At 40.8% G+C, this 22,980-nt stretch overlaps 1 protein-coding gene across 1 annotated transcript in view; it reads right to left on the bottom strand.

Moving 5' to 3' along the window:
- The window catches only part of LOC128645318 (unconventional myosin-X-like), a 251,366-nt gene that overhangs the window by 129,200 nt on the left and 99,186 nt on the right, over positions 1-22,980 (bottom strand). The window contains 5 exon segments of the mRNA XM_053698222.1: positions 1,636-1,754; positions 3,421-3,550; positions 4,414-4,517; positions 5,091-5,175; positions 11,889-11,902. Of these exon segments, the coding sequence (XP_053554197.1) occupies positions 1,636-1,754; positions 3,421-3,550; positions 4,414-4,517; positions 5,091-5,175; positions 11,889-11,902 (452 nt within the window).

Raw genomic sequence — 22,980 nt, 5'->3', positions numbered from 1 at the left:
CCTTGACTGCCCCCCACAGGGTGTCATCACGGACTTGTTGGTTGTCAATGATTTGTATAAGGGAGATAATGTCCTTTCTCAGATCCTCCCGGAATGGGATATAAGAAAGAATAGTAGCAAGCAGTTTCCAACTAAATTTATATTCGTAGTTATCAGGGGAGAGTAGGGTGACTGTGACTTGGTTGTGGTCTGACCAGGGGCATAAGGAGATGTCCGCTGTCTTTACTATATCTAAGGTAGGGGCGTGAGTGAACACAATCAATTTTCATGCTAGGTAACAATCCCAGACCATGTTAAAATCACCAGCTAGTAGATTTTCGGTCTATCGTTGCAGAAATTTCTTTAGGCATTTTGGTTAGTGTAAAATACTGTTTTTTTCATGCTGGAACTTAAAGGGACATTGTACTGCAACGTTTTTTCCTTTCTAAAATTATTTGAGGGACCTCACGGAACTAATGAGACGTCTTAGGTCATCTCGCCAGAGCAGATCATCGGGCCCCAAGTATTGGGCTTTGGCATACAGGCAAAGATAAGGACGCATTACTGTTTGTAGAAAGAGATGATGGGTCTGATTTCCCTACAATCTCAAACCAATTTAAATGGTTGTGTTTTCAAAGAGTAAAAACAGTTATTTCATATACCAGATTAAACCTTAAAGAGCAATTTTTCATACATTTTCAATTGTGCAGCTGGAATAAGTGACTGGGAACACATTAAGGGGAAACCATTTTTACAGTACACTGTCCCTTTAATCATCAGTCTATGTCCTCTACTAAACACGGCACTATTTGTTATTTACAATAGCATAAGCATTCTTGTCTTTCGAGAGCATCCAAATGCGGAAGGTGGCCGCTCGCAGCATTCGTCTTTTTTTGGAGCCAGATTTATTCTTGTAAAAATGCAACACATTAAGATCTGTGCAAATCCAGATCTTAGTGTGCTGCACTTTCACAATTGGAAATCCGGTTCCAAATGCAGTGAGCAAGCGGCCACCTTCTTCCACATTCGGATTGTCACGAAAAGGCAAGCATGCACATTCCTACTCATTAGTACTTTAGTAAAACTACAATATCAGTCTGCAGTACCGAACCAGTTTACTACTAATACAAGTCCTGTGGTACAGGAAATGAACAGCCCGGAAACCAATAAATCAATAAGAGCCGGCTCTTTAATTAGGGAATTGACTCTTTTTCTCTGTACCAGAGTGACAAGATTGTCCTGTTAGTATATCACGGCCACTACACAACAAATCAAAAAACTGTTTTCCAATTCCCCATAAATCGTTTCATTATTGACCATGACAAAAACTTTGCAAAGCATTTTCATTATGTATTTTGCCCACTTGTTCTGTAATTTAAATCTGAAAATTTAAAATTTACTGCTGCCCCAGAGAGGCTGGGGTGCATTACATAGAATTCAAAGTAATGACTTTAGTACATGCTGCACAATGGTTGTTTGATATGTGCAAGAGCTTGTTTATATATGTACCTAATTGGCCACAGCAGATAAGATATCCCTGAGACCTGCACCAGAAAGGAAAAGGGATAAGCTAAACAACAACCAAGAGACTTTTCAAGAAAAAAGTATGTCTTATTTATTTATGGACAGAACAGAAAACCAAAGAAACATCCGCACCTGCTCCACAGTGAGAGGGGAACTGATTTCTTCTCCCCGTAAAATCATGGACCTTTGGGTAAGAACCTCAGAAAGTTGGAATGAATCCAATCCAAGTAAGTCAGCTGCATTTCCAAGAACTGGAGGAGAGAAGATGAAAGCAAATAATACAATATCAGAGCTAACGGGTTATCTGACTCACTTCTGCTGGATCTAGGAGAAGCATTGGCACCAAATATACACACATAACACGTAGTAAAGGCGCTCAGCCAGGTTGGCACCTCCAAATGAGGCAAGAGGTGGAGGAGGATGCTTATTAAAAAAGTAAAATTGCAATAAACATAACAAAGTCTTTAAAAATGTACCTACTCTACCACTATGTTACTTTATTGTAAGACTACACCGAAGTGGTGCACTTGCAAGTGGTTTGTCCCTTTAAAGGAACATAAAATTCTACTGCTATGAGTTTTAAATTGTACAACACTTTAGAGACAGTTCCAGTTCTAATTAAATTATTTTCTCCTACAGTACCTACACTTCCTAGCTCTGCATCACGTCATTTATAAAAACTCATTCATCCAATCAAGAAGAAGCCAGGACATATATACCCTGTAAATCACCTGCAAATAATACGTGGATTAGCCCAGTGCCTTTGGTAAAGCTGGAGAAATGTGCACAGAGACCGTTTATACCTCAGTATACAGAAGAGGGCAAATAGTAGCTAACAGAACCCATACACTTATTCTCAGCAGAAAATGGTCTATTAACCCTTAAAAACATGCATTTCTGTGTTGCCATACAGTACTGTTAATTATCTGCTTCTTCATTCACTCCATTAATTAAATCTCATTAACTATCAAGTGTGCAAGATTTCAAGTTAAAGAGACATAAATAAGCCCTTTATTACCCATTCCTCACTTTTGCATATTCAACACGGTTATTACCTTGTATCTTGCATTTTAGCCAATCAGTGCTGCTTCCCGAATAACTCCATGGAATCAAGCACAATGTTATCTATATGGCACACAAAAACTAGCACTATCTAACTGTAAAAAGCTGATAAAATGCACTGAGATAATAGGCAGCCTGCAGAGATGTAGAAACAATCAGAAATGTAAAGGTTTAAAGGTTATAAAGTATATTAATATAACAATGAATGTTGTGCAAAGCTAGGGAATGGGTAGTAAAGGTGTGATATATATTTGATATTTTTAAACAATAAAAAAAAAAACTGTCCTTTTAAATGTTCTGTGCCACCCTTCTAAGGGCCTTGTATGCCCTATGAGTGCAACATATAAACAATTATTTTCTAAATTTCAGAAATCAAATTTGAAGGATTATTTTCTTATTGTAATTCCACAAAATGAGCCTCTCTTGCTTCATGGTAAATAGTCCATTTAAATACACTGCAGATCTTGCAAACGGAACAACAGAAATAACATGGTGTAAAGTTTAAGTAATGATAAATAAATGAGAAGGCCTTTCTTGTGGCACAGGAATAAAACACTATTCCTTTGTAGTTTATTTCTGAAGAGGAAACTGAATGAAATTTTAATATGCTTTTTTTTTCAGATTCATTTTCTATAAAAGCTATGATGCCAGCTACTGTTTACTACATTGAAAGAAAATAGCACACACAACACTAGGTTATTATGAAGTGAGAGCCCACGGTATATTTCTTGGCACAATGCCCAGGAAATGCTGTAGAGGGCAAATACCATATGAATCCATCACTTTCCCTTTAACCACGTCTCTACTAAAATGGCAAGAACTTTATAGATTTGACTGCGCCTGCTGCTAAATTACCTGCTTTGGTTGTAATCTGAGCACCACCTGCGGTCATGAACTCAAGGTTTCCTAGCTGCAGGATCCCAGACAGGAGCTTCCACACCTCCCGAATCTCTTCACCACTGAAATCCATAACCTGCATTGCTGTCTGGTGGAGAAAAAAAAGAAGCAAAGTATATGTGGATTTTTGTAAATAATTTGATAAGAATTTTTTCAGGATTTTGATCAATCCCTTAGTGTTTGATCCCCATAATGTGGGTTAAACACAAAGGTAAAGTCTCATTGAGGAGCATTGTTGCTCTTGAACATGAAAATAGCAGTGAACCCATCAGAAGCAGCAGTTGTATGTATAAGCCATTTGCCAGAGCTTACCTGCTCGCAGGTACCCAAGCAACACTTTACCTATGTGTTTACTCCCTTTGCAGTTAGCTAGGATCAGTAATACAAACTAAAGCATGCCATGTTTGCTTTAGAACGTTCCATTAAAAGGGTGCAGACCTGTTTTGAGGCCACTAACATATTTTTCTTGGAGAGTGTTGTTAAGATTGGTTTATCATGTTACCATAAAATACGTGATAGACTCATCCTTTAACCCAGGGCTCAACAATCCCAGGTGCCAAGACGCCACTGGCGCATAAAATTAGGCCCTGGCACCCTGCTTAGAGTCCCTAAGACATTTATGGGTACCCTCACTATCCCCAAGCCAGCTGCATTTGTCCTTTGATCACTGTGATTGCTATGACATTTATAAGAGAAGATGGAAAATGACAGGTTTAACATGTATTTAGTACAACTAGATAGCCTTTGAATAATGCGGGGTGGGCTATAGGATTTAGTTAAAATTTGTTATGTTTCATGGAAAGAACACATTTTAATTTCTTCCTCATGTTTTGTACATTTGGACAAAAGTAAAGACCCAAGCTTGGCAAATATAGATATCATACACAGGTCAGTTCTTAAACTAAGTGGTTACAAAGGTGACAAATGTATTGCAAAGGATTCAGAGCTCACCATAACTTTCTCATACATATCCTGGTCATTTAGTCCTTCAGTTGTTACACACCCAGAGGTACTGAGATACTTGTACGTATGGGGATCTGAGAGCAAGAGAGTATCTGTAACACAGGGACAGAAATGTGCCGCTGTAAATTAATTACATGCTTTTACAGCCCTGCAATATATAGTATATTCAACACAGACATGGAAAAAGAATAGCAAAAAATCACCATCTTGGTCTTCTCTAATCCCATATTAAAATTAAACTAAAAGAATATTTTTTGGCAAGATCTAAAATAAAATAAGCTATCTAAATTATAAGAGGTTTAAAATAAAATGAATACTAAATGTTCTACAAGCCAGATGTAGTAGGTGTATTTGCCATAGTGGGAATAATCTGGAGAGCATTGTGCTTAAAATTATTATTTACAACTGCATATTTAAATTGCAGGAAGCCCCTTTTTCTTGTATCAATCATTAATGCTTGTAACGTCACTGCCCTCTGCTGGCTATCATACCTAATGACACTGTAAGCTAAAGTGTACAAGAATTTAGGAGACACAATGGGCCAATAGGCATGTCACATATGTAACAATGTGACTATTTATAACTAAATAAAAACCAATTAAGCTGTGCATGATAAGATGCAATTCATTATATGTGGGTAAATAACAAATACAGGTGATGTTTACCTCGTTCTTCATCACTGGTCCCAGCAAGGAGGGCATAGAATATGTGATAATTCCTCTCTCCTGGGCTCTGGCGAGTTACCCGAGTCTGATGGCAAAGGGAAAGAAATGTGTAAAGTATTTTCTTATCAGTCAGTCCTAATACAATACATTCTGTCCATTGATAAACCCTTATAAAGGAAAAGTGAGGTCAGCACTATATCTTAGGAGGATAAAAAAAACACAGACAGTTACTGACCTACTATAATCACTAGTATGAAACATTATTGCACTAATCTCAAAATATTGTAAAAGATCCTTTTATTAAAGGGTCTATGCCCAGACAATGTTTTAAGCTACACTTGATCATGACATGAGCAAAGCATTGTACTGTGCATGGGCACAATGTGAAGTAACTTAAAAAACAAAAAACTTTGTTTGAGATTGTGCAACAGTATTTCATGCTGTCCATTAATCATAGATCCCCACATTACATGACATGAGCAAAGCATTGTACTGTGCATGGGCACAATGTGAAGTAACTTAAAAAACAAAAAACTTTGTTTGAGATTGTGCAACAGTATTTCATGCTGTCCATTAATCATAGATCCCCACATTACAGAGAAAGAGACCCACTGTCGGGGTCTTCTCAGTTCACAAACAACATAATTTATGTAAGAACTTACCTGATAAATTCATTTCTTTCATATTAGCAAGAGTCCATGAGCTAGTGACGTATGGGATATACATTCCTACCAGGAGGGGCAAAGTTTCCCAAACCTCAAAATGCCTATAAATACACCCCTCACCACACCCACAATTCAGTTTAACGAATAGCCAAGAAGTGGGGTGATAAAAAAGTGCGAAAGCATATAAAATAAGGAATTGGAATAATTGTGCTTTATACAAAATCATAACCACCACAAAAAAAGGGCGGGCCTCATGGACTCTTGCTAATATGAAAGAAATGAATTTATCAGGTAAGTTCTTACATAAATTATGTTTTCTTTCATGTAATTAGCAAGAGTCCATGAGCTAGTGACGTATGGGATAATGATTACCCAAGATGTGGATCTTTCCACACAAGAGTCACTAGAGAGGGAGGGATAAAATAAAGACAGCCAATTACTGCTGAAAATAATCCACACCCAAAATAAAGTTTAATGAAAAACATAAGCAGAAGATTCAAACTGAAACCGCTGCCTGAAGTACTTTTCTACCAAAAGCTGCTTCAGAAGAAGAAAATACATCAAAATGGTAGAATTTGGTAAAAGTATGCAAAGAGGACCAAGTTGCTGCTTTGCAAATCTGATCAACCGAAGCTTCATTCCTAAACGCCCAGGAAGTAGAAACTGACCTAGTAGAATGAGCTGTAATCCTCTGAGGCGGAGTTTTACCCGACTCAACATAGGCAAGATAAATTAAAGATTTCAACCAAGATGCCAAAGAAATGGCAGAAGCTTTCTGGCCTTTTCTAGAACCAGAAAAGATAACAAATAGACTAGAAGTCTTTCGGAAAGACTTAGTAGCTTCAACATAATATTTCAAAGCTCTAACAACATCTAAAGAATGCAACGATTTCTCCTTAGAATTCTTAGGATTAGGACATAATGAAGGAAGCACAATTTCTCTACTAATGTTGTTGGAATTCACAACTTTAGGTAAAAATTCAAAAGAAGTTCGCAACACCGCCTTATCCTGATGAAAAATCAGAAAAGGAGACTCACAAGAAAGAGCAGATAATTCAGAAACTCTTCTGGCAGAAGAGATGGCCAAAAGGAACAAAACTTTCCAAGAAAGCAATTTAATGTCCAATGAATGCATAGGTTCAAACGGAGGAGCTTGAAGAGCTCCCAGAACCAAATTCAAACTCCAAGGAGGAGAAATTGACTTAATGACAGGTTTTATACGAACCAAAGCTTGTACAAAACAACGAATATCAGGAAGAATAGCAATCTTTCTGTGAAAAAGAACAGAAAGAGCAGAGATTTGTCCTTTCAAGGAACTTGCGGACAAACCCTTATCTAAACCATCCTGAAGAAACTGTAAAATTCTCGGTATTCTAAAAGAATGCCAAGAAAAATGATGAGAAAGACACCAAGAAATATAAGTCTTCCAGACTCTATAATATATCTCTCTAGATACAGATTTACGAGCCTGTAACATAGTATTAATCACAGAGTCAGAGAAACCTCTTTGACCAAGAATCAAGCGTTCAATCTCCATACCTTTAAATTTAAGGATTTGAGATCCTGATGGAAAAAAGGACCTTGTGACAGAAGGTCTGGTCTTAACGGAAGAGTCCACGGTTGGCAAGAGGCCATCCGGACAAGATCCGCATACCAAAACCTGTGAGGCCATGCCGGAGCTACCAGCAGAACAAACGAGCATTCCTTCAGAATCTTGGAGATTACTCTTGGAAGAAGAACTAGAGGCGGAAAGATATAGGCAGGATAATACTTCCAAGGAAGTGATAATGCATCCACTGCCTCCGCCTGAGGATCCCGGGATCTGGACAGATATCTGGGAAGTTTCTTGTTTAGATGAGACGCCATCAGATCTATTTCTGGAAGTTCCCACATTTGAACAATCTGAAGAAATACCTCTGGGTGAAGAGACCATTCGCCCGGATGCAACGTTTGGCGACTGAGATAATCCGCTTCCCAATTGTCTACACCTGGGATATGAACCGCAGAGATTAGACAGGAGCTGGATTCCGCCCAAACCAAAATTCGAGATACTTCTTTCATAGCCAGAGGACTGTGAGTCCCTCCTTGATGATTGATGTATGCCACAGTTGTGACATTGTCTGTCTGAAAACAAATGAACGATTCTCTCTTCAGAAGAGGCCAAAACTGAAGAGCTCTGAAAATTGCACGGAGTTCCAAAATATTGATCGGTAATCTCACCTCCTGAGATTCCCAAACTCCTTGTGCCGTCAGAGATCCCCACACAGCTCCCCAACCTGTGAGACTTGCATCTGTTGAAATTACAGTCCAGGTCGGAAGCACAAAAGAAGCCCCCTGAATTAAACGATGGTGATCTGTCCACCACGTTAGAGAGTGTCGAACAATCGGTTTTAAAGATATTAATTGAGATATCTTTGTGTAATCCTTGCACCATTGATTCAGCATACAGAGCTGAAGAGGTCGCATGTGAAAACGAGCAAAGGGGATCGCGTCCGATGCAGCAGTCATAAGACCTAGAATTTCCATGCATAAGGCTACCGAAGGGAATGATTGTGACTGAAGGTTTCGACAAGCTGAAATCAATTTTAGACGTCTCTTGTCTGTTAAAGACAGAGTCATGGACACTGAATCTATCTGGAAACCCAGAAAGGTTACCCTTGTCTGAGGAATCAATGAACTTTTTGGTAAATTGATCCTCCAACCATGATCTTGAAGAAACAACACAAGTCGATTCGTATGAGATTCTGCTAAATGTAAAGACTGAGGAAGTACCAAGATATCGTCCAAATAAGGAAATACCACAATACCCTGTTCTCTGATTACAGACAGAAGGGAACCGAGAACCTTTGTAAAAATTCTTGGAGCTGTAGCTAGGCCAAACGGCAGAGCCACAAACTGGTAATGCTTGTCCAGAAAAGAGAATCTCAGGAACTGATAATGATCTGGATGAATCGGAATATGCAGATATGCATCCTGTAAATCTATTGTGGACATATAATGCCCTTGCTGAACAAAAGGCAAGATAGTCCTTACAGTTACCATCTTGAACGTTGGTATCCTTACATAACGATTCAATATTTTTAGATCCAGAACTGGTCTGAAGGAATTCTCCTTCTTTGGTACAATGAAGAGATTTGAATAAAACCCCATCCCCTGTTCCGGAACTGGAACTGGCATAATTACTCCAGCCAACTCTAGATCTGAAACACAATTCAGAAATGCTTGAGCTTTCACTGGATTTACTGGGACACGGGAAAGAAAAAATCTCTTTGCAGGAGGTCTCATCTTGAAACCAATTATGTACCCTTCTGAAACAATGTTCTGAATCCAAAGATTGTGAACAGAATTGATCCAAATTTCTTTGAAAAAACGTAACCTGCCCCCTACCAGCTGAGCTGGAATGAGGGCCGCACCTTCATGTGGACTTAGAAGCAGGCTTTGCCTTTCTAGCAGGCTTGGATTTATTCCAGACTGGAGATGGTTTCCAAACTGAAACTGCTCCTGAGGATGAAGGATTAGGCTTTTGTTCTTTGTTGAAACGAAAGGAACGAAAACGATTATTAGCCCTGTTTTTACCTTTAGATTTTTTATCCTGTGGTAAAAAAGTTCCTTTCCCACCAGTAACAGTTGAGATAATAGAATCCAACTGAGAACCAAATAATTTGTTACCCTAGAAAGAAATGGAAAGTAGAGTTGATTTAGAAGCCATATCAGCATTCCAAGTCTTAAGCCATAAAGCTCTTCTAGCTAAAATAGCTAGAGACATAAACCTGACATCAACTCTGATAATATCAAAAATGGCATCACAGATAAAATTATTAGCATGCTGAAGAAGAATAATAATATCATGAGAATCATGATCTGTTACTTGTTGCGCTAAAGTTTCCAACCAAAAAGTTGAAGCTGCAGCAACATCAGCCAATGATATAGCAGGTCTAAGAAGATTACCTGAACACAGATAAGCTTTTCTTAGAAAGGATTCAATTTTCCTATCTAAAGGATCCTTAAACGAAGTACCATCTGACGTAGGAATAGTAGTACGTTTAGCAAGGGTAGAAATAGCCCCATCAACTTTAGGGATTTTGTCCCAAAATTCTAATCTGTCAGACGGCACAGGATATAATTGCTTAAAACGTTTAGAAGGAGTAAATGAATTACCCAATTTATCCCATTCTTTGGAAATTACTGCAGAAATAGCATTAGGAACAGGAAAAACTTCTGGAATAACCACAGGAGATTTAAATACCTTATCTAAACGTTTAGAATTAGTATCAAGAGGACCAGAATCCTCTATTTCTAAAGCAATTAGTACTTCTTTAAGTAAAGAACGAATAAATTCCATTTTAAATAAATATGAAGATTTATCAGCATCAATCTCTGAGACAGAATCCTCTGAACCAGAAGAGTCATCAGAATCAGAATGATGATGTTCATTTAAAAATTCATCTGTAGGGAGAGAAGTTTTAAAATATTTTTTACGTTTACTAGAAGGAGAAATAACAGACATAGCCTTCTTGATGGATTCAGAAACAAAATCTCTTTCGTTATCAGGAACATTCTGCACCTTAGATGTTGAAGGAACTGCAACAGGCAATGGTACTTTACTAAAGGAAATATTATCTGCATTAACAAGTTTGTCATGACAATTAATACAAACAACAGCCGGAGGAATAGCTACCAAAAGTTTACAGCAGATACACTTAGCTTTGGTAGATCCAGCACTAGACAGCGATTTTCCTGTAGTATCTTCTGACTCAGATGCAACGTGAGACATCTTGCAATATGTAAGAGAAAAAACAACATATAAAGCAAAATTGATCAAATTCCTTAAATGACAGTTTCAGGAATGGGAAAAAATGCCAAAGAACAAGCTTCTAGCAACCAGAAGCAATGAAAAATGAGACTTAAATAATGTGGAGACAAAAGCGACGCCCATATTTTTTAGCGCCAAATAAGACGCCCACATTATTTGGCGCCTAAATGCTTTTGGCGCCAAAAATGACGCCACATCCGGAACGCCGACATTTTTGGCGCAAAATAACGTCAAAAAATGACACAACTTCCGGCGACACGTATGACGCCGGAAACGGAAAAGATTTTTTGCGCCAAAAAAGTCCGCGCCAAGAATGACACAATAAAATGAAGCATTTTCAGCCCCCGCGAGCCCACAGGGAAAAAGAGTCAAATTGAAGGTAAGAAAAAATTATTAATTCAAATGCATTATCCCAAATATGAAACTGACTGTCTGAAAAATAAGGAATGTTGAACATTCTGAGTCAAGGCAAATAAATGTTTGAATACATATATTTAGAACTTTAAAAACAAAGTGCCCAACCATAGCTTAGAGTGTCACAGAAAATAAGATTTACTTACCCCAGGACACTCATCTACATGTTTGTAGAAAGCCAAACCAGTACTGAAACGAGAATCAGTAGAGGTAATGGTATATATAAGAGTATATCGTCGATCTGAAAAGGGAGGTAAGAGATGAATCTCTACGACCGATAACAGAGAACCTATGAAATAGACCCCGTAGAAGGAGATCACTGCATTCAAATAGGCAATACTCTCCTCACATCCCTCTGACATTCACTGCACGCTGAGAGGAAAACCGGGCTCCAACTTGCTGCGGAGCGCATATCAACGTAGAATCTAGCACAAACTTACTTCACCACCTCCATCGGAGGCAAAGTTTGTAAAAACTGAATTGTGGGTGTGGTGAGGGGTGTATTTATAGGCATTTTAAGGTTTGGGAAACTTTGCCCCTCCTGGTAGGAATGTATATCCCATACGTCACTAGCTCATGGACTCTTGCTAATTACATGAAAGAAATAATGTTTATCCAGAATAACTGATTCCTAGTACCACAAGCACCATAGGTTTTCAGTTACATAACTTGTTTAAATCAGGAATAGTTTTAGAAAACCACAAAGAACATTGCACAAAACATAAAAAGCAAACTGATGCACAGTAGTAATAAAAAGCAGCTGCAAAATATGTTATGTGAAAAACAATTTGCAGCAATACTGAGATTTATTTTTAGTTGCATGTTACACTGAAGCAATTCGATTGGTCGCTGCATGTTGTTAAACTGTAGAAATCTGATTGGTAGCTGTGTGTAGGCCACACCCACCTTCTCCAGCAAATCTGGGTAACAGGAAGTTAAGAAATATATTATTATTTGAATGATAAATCCTGTGTCTAGGATTATAGTTATAAAAAGCTTTCATTAACATTGCAATAATTGCCCCAATTGCCCCTATAGACAATACACACAATAGGGACAAAATATAACTGTGGGATAAACAAAATGAAACAACATCAAATGTTCACATAGAAGTTTACCTAACCAGATAATCTTTATTTTGTATAGTGTTGAGGCAAGGTTAAAGGGACAAAAAATCCACATTTTTTCTTTCATGATTTAGAAAGAGCATGCAATTTTAAACAACTTTCTAATTTACTTCTATTATCTAATTTGCTTAATTCTGTCAATATCCTTTGTTTAAAAGCATATCTAGATAGGCTCAGTAGCTGCTGATTGGTGGCTGCACATAGATGCCTCGTGTGATTGGCTCACCCGTGTGCATGGCTATTTCTTCAACAAAGGATATCTAAAGAATAAAGCAAATTAGATAATAGAAGTAAATTGGAATGTTATTTAAAATAGTATTCTCTATCTGAACCATGAAAGAAAAATTTGGGGTTTAAAGGGACATGAAATCCAAAATGTTTATTTTATGATTCAGATAGAGCATATAATTTTAAACAGCTTTCCAATTTACTTATAGTCAATTATGCTTCATTCATTTCTTATCCTTTGTTAAAGGAGCAGCAATGCATTACTGGGAGCTAGCTAAACACATTGGTAAGCCAATGATAAGAGGCATATATGTGCAGCTACCAATAAGCAGCTAGCTTTCATGTCCTGAGCCTACCTAGGTATACTTTTGAACAAAGGATACCAAGAAAACTAAGCAAATTAGATTATAGAATTAAATTGTAAAGTTGTTTAAAATTGCATGCTCTATCTGAATCATGAAAGACTAAAATTATGTTTCATGTTCCTTTAGAGCAGTGCTTTCCAAACTGTGTGTCGGGACACACTAGTTTGTCGGCAGGAGTGTGTTGGTGTGTCCCTGCTTCAGCACAATTTTTTTTAATTTATTTATTTTTTGGGTTTCTGACTTTCCGCCTGCCTGCTACGCATATCACATGGTTGACACGTGATTGATACCTAGGGGGTCACAGATCATCTTAACTAATTGGCGCAGCTCAGTGGGAACTGAAACTATTCCTATTGGCGGCTTTGGCGGCACATTGGCTCCTGACTGCATGTGTAGTCATTGAGCGGGACAGCAATGTGTTTGCAGCGCGGGCAGTAGTCAATCGGACTCACCAAGCTCTCAGGGCGGCAGCTTAAACGCTGAGCTGAAGTCAGAAGTCAAAGTGTTGGTTTTTTTTGCAGCTAGCTCCCAGTAGTGCATTGCTGCTCCTGCTCTTGATATACGGATAGGAAGTGGAAACTTAAAAATGCTTAAAGGGACACTAAACCCAAATTTTTTCTTTTGTGATTCAGATAGAGCATGCAATTTTAAGCAGCTTTCTAATTTACTCCTATTATCAAATTTTCTTCCTTCTCTTGGTATCTTTATTTGAAATGCAAGAATGTAAGTTTAGATGCCGGCCCATTTTTGGTGAATAACCTGGGTTATTCTTGCTGATTGGTGGATAAATTCATCCACCAATAAAAAAGTGCTGTCCAGAGTACTGAAACAAAAAATAAGGTTAGAGGCCTTCTTTTTCAAATAAAGATAGCAATAGAACAAATAAAAATTGATAATAGGAGTAAATTAGAAAGTTGCATACTCTATCTGAATCACGAAAGAAAATTTTTTGGTTCAGTGTCCCTTTAATGATGAAATGCGAGTGTCTTTATCTAATATTCCACCAAATATTCAGAAATTGTGTTCATCCCATCAACCTCATACATCCCATTAAAATGTGTTAAACTTTTTTTTAACTCTTGCACATACTTACTGTTACTTGTAAATTTCATTATTATATAATTTATGTATGTGTCTGTATCTCTTAAAACAAGTTAGTTTAACCTCCTTTTTGCTAGTACAACTGATTTAATTACTGTGTCGCGAAATGATGTAGGTCTAAAAAGTGTGTCACCAACATGAAAAGTTTGGAAAGCTCTGCTTTAGAGGAACATGGATAGACCGAGAAAAACAAATAATCAAGTTACTGTAAAAATCTAATCTATCCTATAAACAGCCTTGCCCAAGACAAAAGTGCAGAAATATACTAAACCCACAAACAGGCTATATATGCCCCATCCATATTACATTTGGTATTGTACAGTGTTGTTACAACATGGACAGAAGTTTGTTGAATGTCTTCATGGGAATGGATAGAAATAATGAAATTAAGTGTAAGGGGCTTTTTTTTTTTTTTTAAGTCACTAATACAGTCAACTAATCAATTGTGTAACAGCAGAACTCCTGGGCAATACAAAAACTTAAATTATGCTTACCTGATAATTTTCTTTTCTTCAGATGGAAAGAGTCCACAGCTGCATTCATTACTTTTGGGAATTTAGAACCTGGCCACCAGGAGGAGGCAAAGACAACCCAGCCAAAGGCTTAAATACTCCTCCTACTTCCCTCATCCCCCAGTCATTCTGCCAAGGAACAGTAGAAGAAATATCAGGGTGAAAAGGTGCCAAAAGAACAAAAATAACAGACGCCCCACATAAAAAATATGGGTGGGGAGCTGTGGACTCTTTCCATCTTCATAAATGGAAAGAGTCCACAGCTGCATTCATTACTTTTGGGAACATAATACCCAAGCTATAGAGGAAACTGAATGCAAAAAAGCTAATCCCCTTTAAGGGACTCAAGGCGCTGCTCATTTTATCAACCTTGAAAGGAGGAAAGGCCAAGTAGACCTTGCCGGGGATCGAACTTGCACCCCTCGGTTTGCTACAGTGCAGAGTAGCCACAATGCATTAGTATGCTGAGCTAGCTTCCAGCTAGCATAAGGAACTCCAGAAAAAAAAAACATAAAAAGGGCACAAAGAGCCCTAATAAAAACACAGAGCAAAAACCTGAGAAACCGGGTCAGGCTAACAGAGACCCAAACAGTCTCATAGAAACAAGGGAGGCAACGCCCAGACCCAAGAAATACAGAAACCATGGGATAAGGCCGGGAGTCTGAAACAGAGAGAGGATCTTCCCCTAACACAGTGCAACAGCACTCTAGAAAGCAACTGAAGACGAAGGTCCCCAAGTCGCAAAAACAGAATTTATGCTTACCTGATAAATTACTTTCTCCAATGGTGTGTCCGGTCCACGGCGTCATCCTTACTTGTGGGAAATATCTCTTCCCCAACAGGAAATGGCAAAGAGTCCCAGCAAAGCTGGCCATATAGTCCCTCCTAGGCTCCGCCCACCCCAGTCATTCGACCGACGGACAGGAGGGAAAAAATAGGAGAAACCATATGGTACCGTGGTGACTGTAGTTAGAGAAAATAATTCATCAGACCTGATTAAAAAACCAGGGCGGGCCGTGGACCGGACACACCGTTGGAGAAAGAAATTTATCAGGTAAGCATAAATTCTGTTTTCTCCAACATTGGTGTGTCCGGTCCACGGCGTCATCCTTACTTGTGGGAAATATCTCTTCCCCAACAGGAAATGGCAAAGAGTCCCAGCAAAGCTGGCCATATAGTCCCTCATAGGCTCCGCCCACCCCAGTCATTCGACCGACGGACAGGAGGGAAAAAATAGGAGAAACCATATGGTACCGTGGTGACTGTAGTTAGAGAAAATAATTCATCAGACCTGATTAAAAAACCAGGGCGGGCCGTGGACCGGACACACCGTTGGAGAAAGAAATTTATCAGGTAAGCATAAATTCTGTTTTCTCCAACATTGGTGTGTCCGGTCCACGGCGTCATCCTTACTTGTGGGAACCAATACCAAAGCTTTAGGACACGGATGAAGGGAGGGAGCAAATCAGGTTACCTAAACGGAAGGCACCACGGCTTGCAAAACCTTTCTCCCAAAAGCAAAAGTATCAAATTTGTAAAATTTGGCAAAAGTGTGCAGTGAAGACCAAGTCGCTGCCTTACATATCTGATCAACGGAAGCCTCGTTCTTGAAGGCCCATGTGGAAGCCACAGCCCTAGTGGAGTGAGCTGTGATTCTTTCAGGAGGCTGCCGTCCGGCAGTCTCGTAAGCCAATCGGATGATGCTTTTAAGCCAAAAGGAAAGAGAGGTAGAAGTCGCTTTTTGACCTCTCCTTTTACCAGAATAGACGACAAACAGAGAAGATGTTTGTCTGAAATCTTTTGTAGCTTCTACGTCCAAATTGTGTAACAAACGTTCCTTCTTTGAAACTGGATTCGGACACAAAGAAGGTACAACTATCTCCTGGTTAATATTTTTGTTAGAAACAACCTTTGGAAGAAAACCAGGCTTAGTACGCAAAACCACCTTATCTGCATGGAACACCAGATAGGGCGGAGAACACTGCAGAGCAGATAACTCTGAAACTCTTATAGCAGAAGAAATAGCAACCAAAAACAAAACTTTCCAAGATAACAACTTAATATCTATGGAATGTAGAGGTTCAAACGGAACCCCTTGAAGAACTGAAAGAACTAGATTTAAACTCCAGGGAGGAGTCAAAGGTCTGTAAACAGGCTTGATCCTAACCAGAGCATGAACAAATGCTTGAACATCTGGCACAGCTGCCAGTCGTTTGTGTAGTAAGACAGATAAAACAGAAATCTGTCCCTTTAGAGAACTCGCAAATAATCCCTTATCCAAACCTTCTTGCAGAAAGGAAAGAATCTTAGGAATTTTTATCTTATTCCATGGGAATCCCTTGGATTCACACCAGCAGATATATCTTTTCCATATTTTATGGTAAATCTTTCTAGTTACTGGTTTTCTGGCCTGAACCAGAGTATCTATCACAGAATCTGAAAACCCACGCTTTGATAGAATCAAGCGTTCAATCTCCAAGCCGTCAGCTGGAGGGAGACCAGATTTGGATGTTCGAATGGACCCTGAACAAGAAGGTCCTGTCTCAAAGGTAGCTTCCATGGTGGAACCGATGACATATTCACCAGGTCTGCATACCAAGTCCTGCGTGGCCACGCAGGAGCTATCAAGATCACCGAGGCCCTCTCCTGTTTGATCCTGGCTACCAGCCTGGGAATGAGAGGAAACGGTGGAAACACATAAGCTAGGTTGAAGGACCAAGGTGCTACTAGTGCATCCACTAGAGTCGCCTTGGGATCCCTGGATCTGGACCCGTAGCAAGGAACCTTGAAGTTCTGACGAGACGCCATCAGATCCATGTCTGGAATGCCCCATAATTGAGTCAACTGGGCAAAGATCTCCGGGTGGAGTTCCCACTCCCCCGGATGGAATGTCTGACGACTCAGATAATCCGCTTCCCAGTTTTCCACACCTGGGATGTGGATCGCAGATAGATGGCAGGAGTGATCCTCCGCCCATTGTATTATTTTGGTCACTTCTTTCATCGCCAGGGAACTCCTTGTTCCCCCCTGATGATTGATATACGCAACAGTCGTCATGTTGTCTGATTGGAATCTTATAAATCTTACCTTTGCAAGCTGAGGCCAAGCCCTGAGAGCATTGAATATCGCTCTTAGTTCCAGAATGTTTATCGGGAGAAGAGACTCTTCCCGAGACCATAGTCCCTGAGCTTTCAGGGATTCCCAGACCGCGCCCCAGCCCACTAGACTGGCGTCGGTCGTGACAATGACCCACTCTGGTCTGCGGAAGCTCATTCCCTGGGATAGGTGGTCCAGGGTTAGCCACCAACGGAGTGAATCTCTGGTCTTCTGATCTACTTGAATCACTGGAGACAAGTCTGTATAGTCCCCATTCCACTGTTTCAGCATGCACAGTTGTAATGGTCTTAGATGAATTCGCGCAAAAGGAACTATGTCCATTGCTGCAACCATCAACCCTACTACTTCCATGCACTGAGCTATGGAAGGACGTGGAACAGAATGAAGAACTTGACAAGCGCTTAGAAGTTTTGACTTTCTGACATCTGTCAGAAAAATCCTCATTTCTAAGGAATCTATTATTGTTCCCAAGAAGGGAACTCTTGTTGACGGAGACAGAGAACTTTTTTCTATGTTCACCTTCCATCCGTGAGATCTGAGAAAGGCCAGAACGATGTCTGTATGAGCCTTTGCTTTTGAAAGGGACGACGCTTGTATTAGAATGTCGTCCAAGTATGGTACTACTGCAATGCCCCTCGGTCTTAGAACCGCTAGAAGGGACCCGAGTACCTTTGTGAAAATCCTTGGAGCAGTGGCTAATCCGAATGGGAGGGCCACAAACTGGTAATGTTTGTCCAGAAAGGCGAACCTTAGGAACTGATGATGTTCTTTGTGGATAGGAATATGTAGGTACGCATCCTTTAGATCCACGGTAGTCATAAATTGACCTTCCTGGATAGTGGGTAGAATCGTTCGAATGGTTTCCATTTTGAACGATGGTACCCTGAGAAATTTGTTTAGGATCTTTAAAGCCAGAATTGGTCTGAAGGTTCCCTCTTTTTTGGGAACTACGAACAGATTTGAGTAAAATCCCATTCCTTGTTCCGTCATTGGAACTGGGTGTATCACTCCCATCTTTAACAGGTCTTCTACACAATGTAAGAACGCCTGTCTCTTTATTTGGTTTGAGGATAAGTGAGACATGTGGAACCTTCCCCTTGGGGGTAGTTCCTTGAATTCCAGAAGATAACCCTGAGAAACTATTTCTAGCGTCCAGGGATCCTGAACATCTCTTGCCCAAGCCTGAGCAAAGAGAGAGAGTCTGCCCCCCACTAGATCCGGTCCTGGATCGGGGGCTACTCCTTCATGCTGTTTTGTTAGCGGTAGCAGGCTTCTTGGCCTGCTTACCCTTGTTCCAGCCTTGCATCGGTTTCCAGGCTGGTTTGGACTGTGAGGCATTACCCTCTTGCTTAGAGGATGCAGAATTAGAGGCCGGTCCGTTCCTGAAATTACGAAAGGAACGAAAATTAGACTTATTCTTGGCCTTGAAAGGCCTATCTTGTGGGAGGGCGTGGCCCTTTCCCCCAGTGATGTCTGAGATAATCTCTTTCAATTCTGGTCCAAAGAGAGTTTTACCCTTGAAGGGGATATTAAGCAATTTTGTCTTGGATGATACATCCGCTGACCAAGACTTTAGCCAAAGCGCTCTGTGCGCCACAATTGCAAACCCTGAATTTTTCGCCGCTAATCTAGCTAATTGCAAAGCGGCATCTAAAATAAAGAGTTAGCCAACTTAAGTGCGTGAACTCTGTCCATAACCTCCTCATATGGAGTCTCTCTACTGAGCGACTTTTCTAATTCCTCGAACCAGAACCACGCTGCTGTAGTGACAGGAACAATGCACGAAATGGGTTGTAGAAGGTAACCTTGCTGTACAAAAATCTTTTTAAGCAAACCCTTCAATTTTTTATCCATAGGATCTTTGAAAGCACAATTATCCTCGATAGGAATAGTAGTGCGCTTGTTTAGAGTAGAAACTGCCCCCTCGACCTTAGGGACTGTCTGCCATAAGTCCTTTCTGGGGTCGACCATAGGAAATAATTTCTTAAATATAGGAGGGGGAACAAATTTTCAGAGCTTTAACCCTTAAAATAACGAAACCGGAGCCGGTTACAGATTTAACCCCTATACAGTCCCAGCTACAGCCTTTGCTGTGACTTTACCAAGCCCAGAGGGGAATACGATACCAAATGACGCCTTCTAGGAACTTTTCCAACTACTTTCAGGTCCTCACACATGCATCTGCATGTCTTGCTCTCAAAAACAACTGCGCAGTAATGGCGCGAAAATGAGGCTCAGCCTACAACTGGGAAGGCCCTTCCTGACTGGAAAAGGTGTCTAACATAGTGCCTGACGTTAAAAAACGTTCCCCAAGTTTATAAGTGTGAATTATCAGCATAAACATGTATAAAATGTCCAAATAAAGCAATCGATTTAGCCCATAAAAGTGTCTACCAGTTTTATAGCCCATATTAAGCCCTTTTTTCTGTTTGAGACTAAGAAAATGGCTTACCGGTCCCCATGAGGGGAAATGACAGCCTTCCAGCATTACACAGTCTTGTTAGAAATATGGCTAGTCATACCTTAAGCAGAAAAGTCTGCTAACTGTTTCCCCCAACTGAAGTTACTTCATCTCAACAGTCCTATGTGGAAACAGCAATCGATTTTAGTTACTGTCTGCTAAAATCATCTTCCTCTCACAAACAGAAATCTTCATCTTTTTCTGTTTCAGAGTAAATAGTACATACCAGCACTATTTTAAAATAACAAACTCTTGATAGTAGAATAATAAAACTACAACTAAACACCACATACTCTTAACCTTCTCCGTGGAGATGTTGCCTGTGCAACGGCAAAGAGAATGACTGTGGTGGGCAGAGCCTAGGAGGGACTATATGGCCAGCTTTGCTGGGACTCTTTGCCATTTCCTGTTGGGGAAGAGATATTTCCCACAAGTAAGGATGACGCCGTGGACCGGACACACCAATGTTGGAGAAAAGGTATCTCAGAATACCGAAATATTCAGAACGAAACCTTGTGCAGCAAGCTCAGATAGGTCTGAAGAACAACACCTGAAGCAAAAACACTGCACGCTGCAGTCATCTAAAAATGACTCTGAAACTTTAATACTTGCAGGGAAAGTAGAAAGCAGCTGAAGATAGGATCCTTCAGATTGCTAAGTATCCACTAACCAGCAGACAACGTCGCAGGCTAAGATCCGCCAGTCCTTCCCACAAATCTTGAATGTGGAGAAAGGAGAAACCTCAAAAACGCTTACTGTACCTTGAATGCTCCAAGGACGAATAGCAGAGCAACAGATCTCAGATCCTGCTCCAACACCAGACCAGCCCAAGCGACAGACATGTCTGATAGACATGGGGACAGAAAGACCCCAACCACAAGCCCCCAGGGAATGGAAGAAAAAAGGGGGGACTCTCCCACCCCAACAGAGCTCGGGTGCCAACCCAATCCACTCCTCCAAAATAAGGCACTCCCAATGAGAACCCCCTAGGACCTGGAACAGAGAAAAGTGCAATAGATCTGTAGGAAGACCTGTCACAACTCTCTTAGACAGTCTCTACGTAGAGAGATCAATTTCCAACAGGTGGAACAGAGCCCACAGAGCAGCAGATGCTGCCCCTTACAGAAATAAGCCACCTGATCCAACCTCCTACACACAAGACAGGACAAAAATCCTCCAGAGAGAGGAAACCCCAACTAATAAGGAAGATAAACTATTTCCTCCAAAGGGAAGGGCACAGATAAGGACAGTGTATATGTCAACAAGACATGAAGCCATAGTATGATCAAAACACGGACCGAATGAAAAATCATCCAGACACCACTGTTGACGCAACAGAGAAAAAAACTCCCCATAGAGGAGCACGCTCCATCCGAAAGGACAAGTCAGGCCTTAAAGTTTATCAACAGTACCCAAAGGTGGATGAGAACTCTGGCCTACCTGCTTGCAAGCCCAATGAGCTAGTCCCGAACCAGTCCACCGGATCATAAGTCTCCAGACATCCAAGAAGGATCCAAGACAAAGACAAAGACCCAGGACCCAGAAACGTCCTAGAATGAATGACACACTCATGGAACACAAGATACCCCGTCTGAAGCAATCAGACCTCACAGGGGATGAGAACCGGGAAACCCGTAGAAAGGGTACAGGACTCACTCGTAATTCCCAACCCAAAGGGAAGAAAACACACTTAGCCGGAGGTCAACACCCCCCCAGCAAGGTACTAGGCCACGACAAAGTCATGCAATTTCTCTAGAGCCCAAAGGCCCCAAGGGCAGCACTAAGGGAAATAAAAATGAGAACAGAGTCACCCAAAAGAGAGTAGAAGAAGGGCTAGTCTCCATAATCCTTTCATATTAATGTTCCAGAGGACCACACCCAAGGGAGAAGAATGCAAAGCATCCCGAACCCAGGCAGAAAAACATCCCCTAAGCAAAAAGCTTGGAAAAAGAGACACCAACACCTATCACCCCTGATATGGAGACGACTAACTCCCGAAGGAAGACAGAGCCTCATGGCCTTCACTTCCTAATTAAGCGGCCAAAGCCACCACAAAAAATGGACAAAGTCCATAAAGTCTCGACCCAAAGGAAAAGAACCTCTAAAAAGGAAAAAGTCATAAAAGGACACTTCCAAAGAGACCATGAAAGACAAAACTGTAAGAACGGCGGTATGAAGGACCTAAATCCTCCAAGTCTCCAACCCACAACTGGAAGGAACACTTTAATTCCCGAAAAATTCGGAAACGACTGAGCATGTTGCCACGGATCTCAACGGAGTCCCGGCCCACTAGATTGAATGGCGAATGAGGACTGAACCAATCCCCCATGCCCCTAAGCAACCACAGACCCTCAGGATGCTAGTTGAAGCTTGTAAAACAAGACAATCACACAATCATATTGTGATCACTAGATGCCCTCACAGGACCAACCAGACATAAAAAGGTGCCATGTGTCTGAACTAGGCCTCAAAGACAGAAGGATTTGTACCCAGTCAGGACCAGCCTGAAACCAAGGGCCCCAGCACTGTCAAGGCCACATAGAGTCTCCCCGATGATGGAGGGATAAAGAACAGTCAGACAGACTTTATAAACAGAGCGACCACAAAATCGTGAGAATCAATTCCAGAGAGGAAAGTTCCTGAAGGAAACATCACACTACAACATGAGCTTTAAACCAAATAAAAATCATCCTCCCTGGATGAAAATAAAAGATAAGGCAACCCGTAGGTTATCGTCCAGGAAGAACGGATAGACCTGCAGGACCAGCCTGACAGGGGTCCGAGACTTCCAAGCTCAGAACTGGAAAAGGATACACAAATAACAAGATTATAAGAAGATTACTTCATCCCCTTATGTCTATGTATGCAAGCCAGTCGAAGAGTAAGACTGACTCAAAGAGTGGGATCCTCCAGCAACGCCAACAACATGCCTTAGTAGGACACAACAGCGTGCCAGTCTATAACGAAAGGCGCAACATACCTCTGCCGGGACAAAAGGAAACACTGGCCCCAAAGGTTGACCCCCTCAGACCTCAGGGGCAGTCGCTCCCCTGGAAGGCTGAACTGGACCAGGCGATCCCACGCCTG

The sequence above is a fragment of the Bombina bombina genome, chromosome 1 (genome assembly GCF_027579735.1).
Source record: "Bombina bombina isolate aBomBom1 chromosome 1, aBomBom1.pri, whole genome shotgun sequence".
Taxonomy (NCBI): domain Eukaryota; kingdom Metazoa; phylum Chordata; class Amphibia; order Anura; family Bombinatoridae; genus Bombina; species Bombina bombina.
Note: the sequence above shows the minus strand (reverse complement) of the source record. Positions and strands in the feature narration are given on the sequence as shown.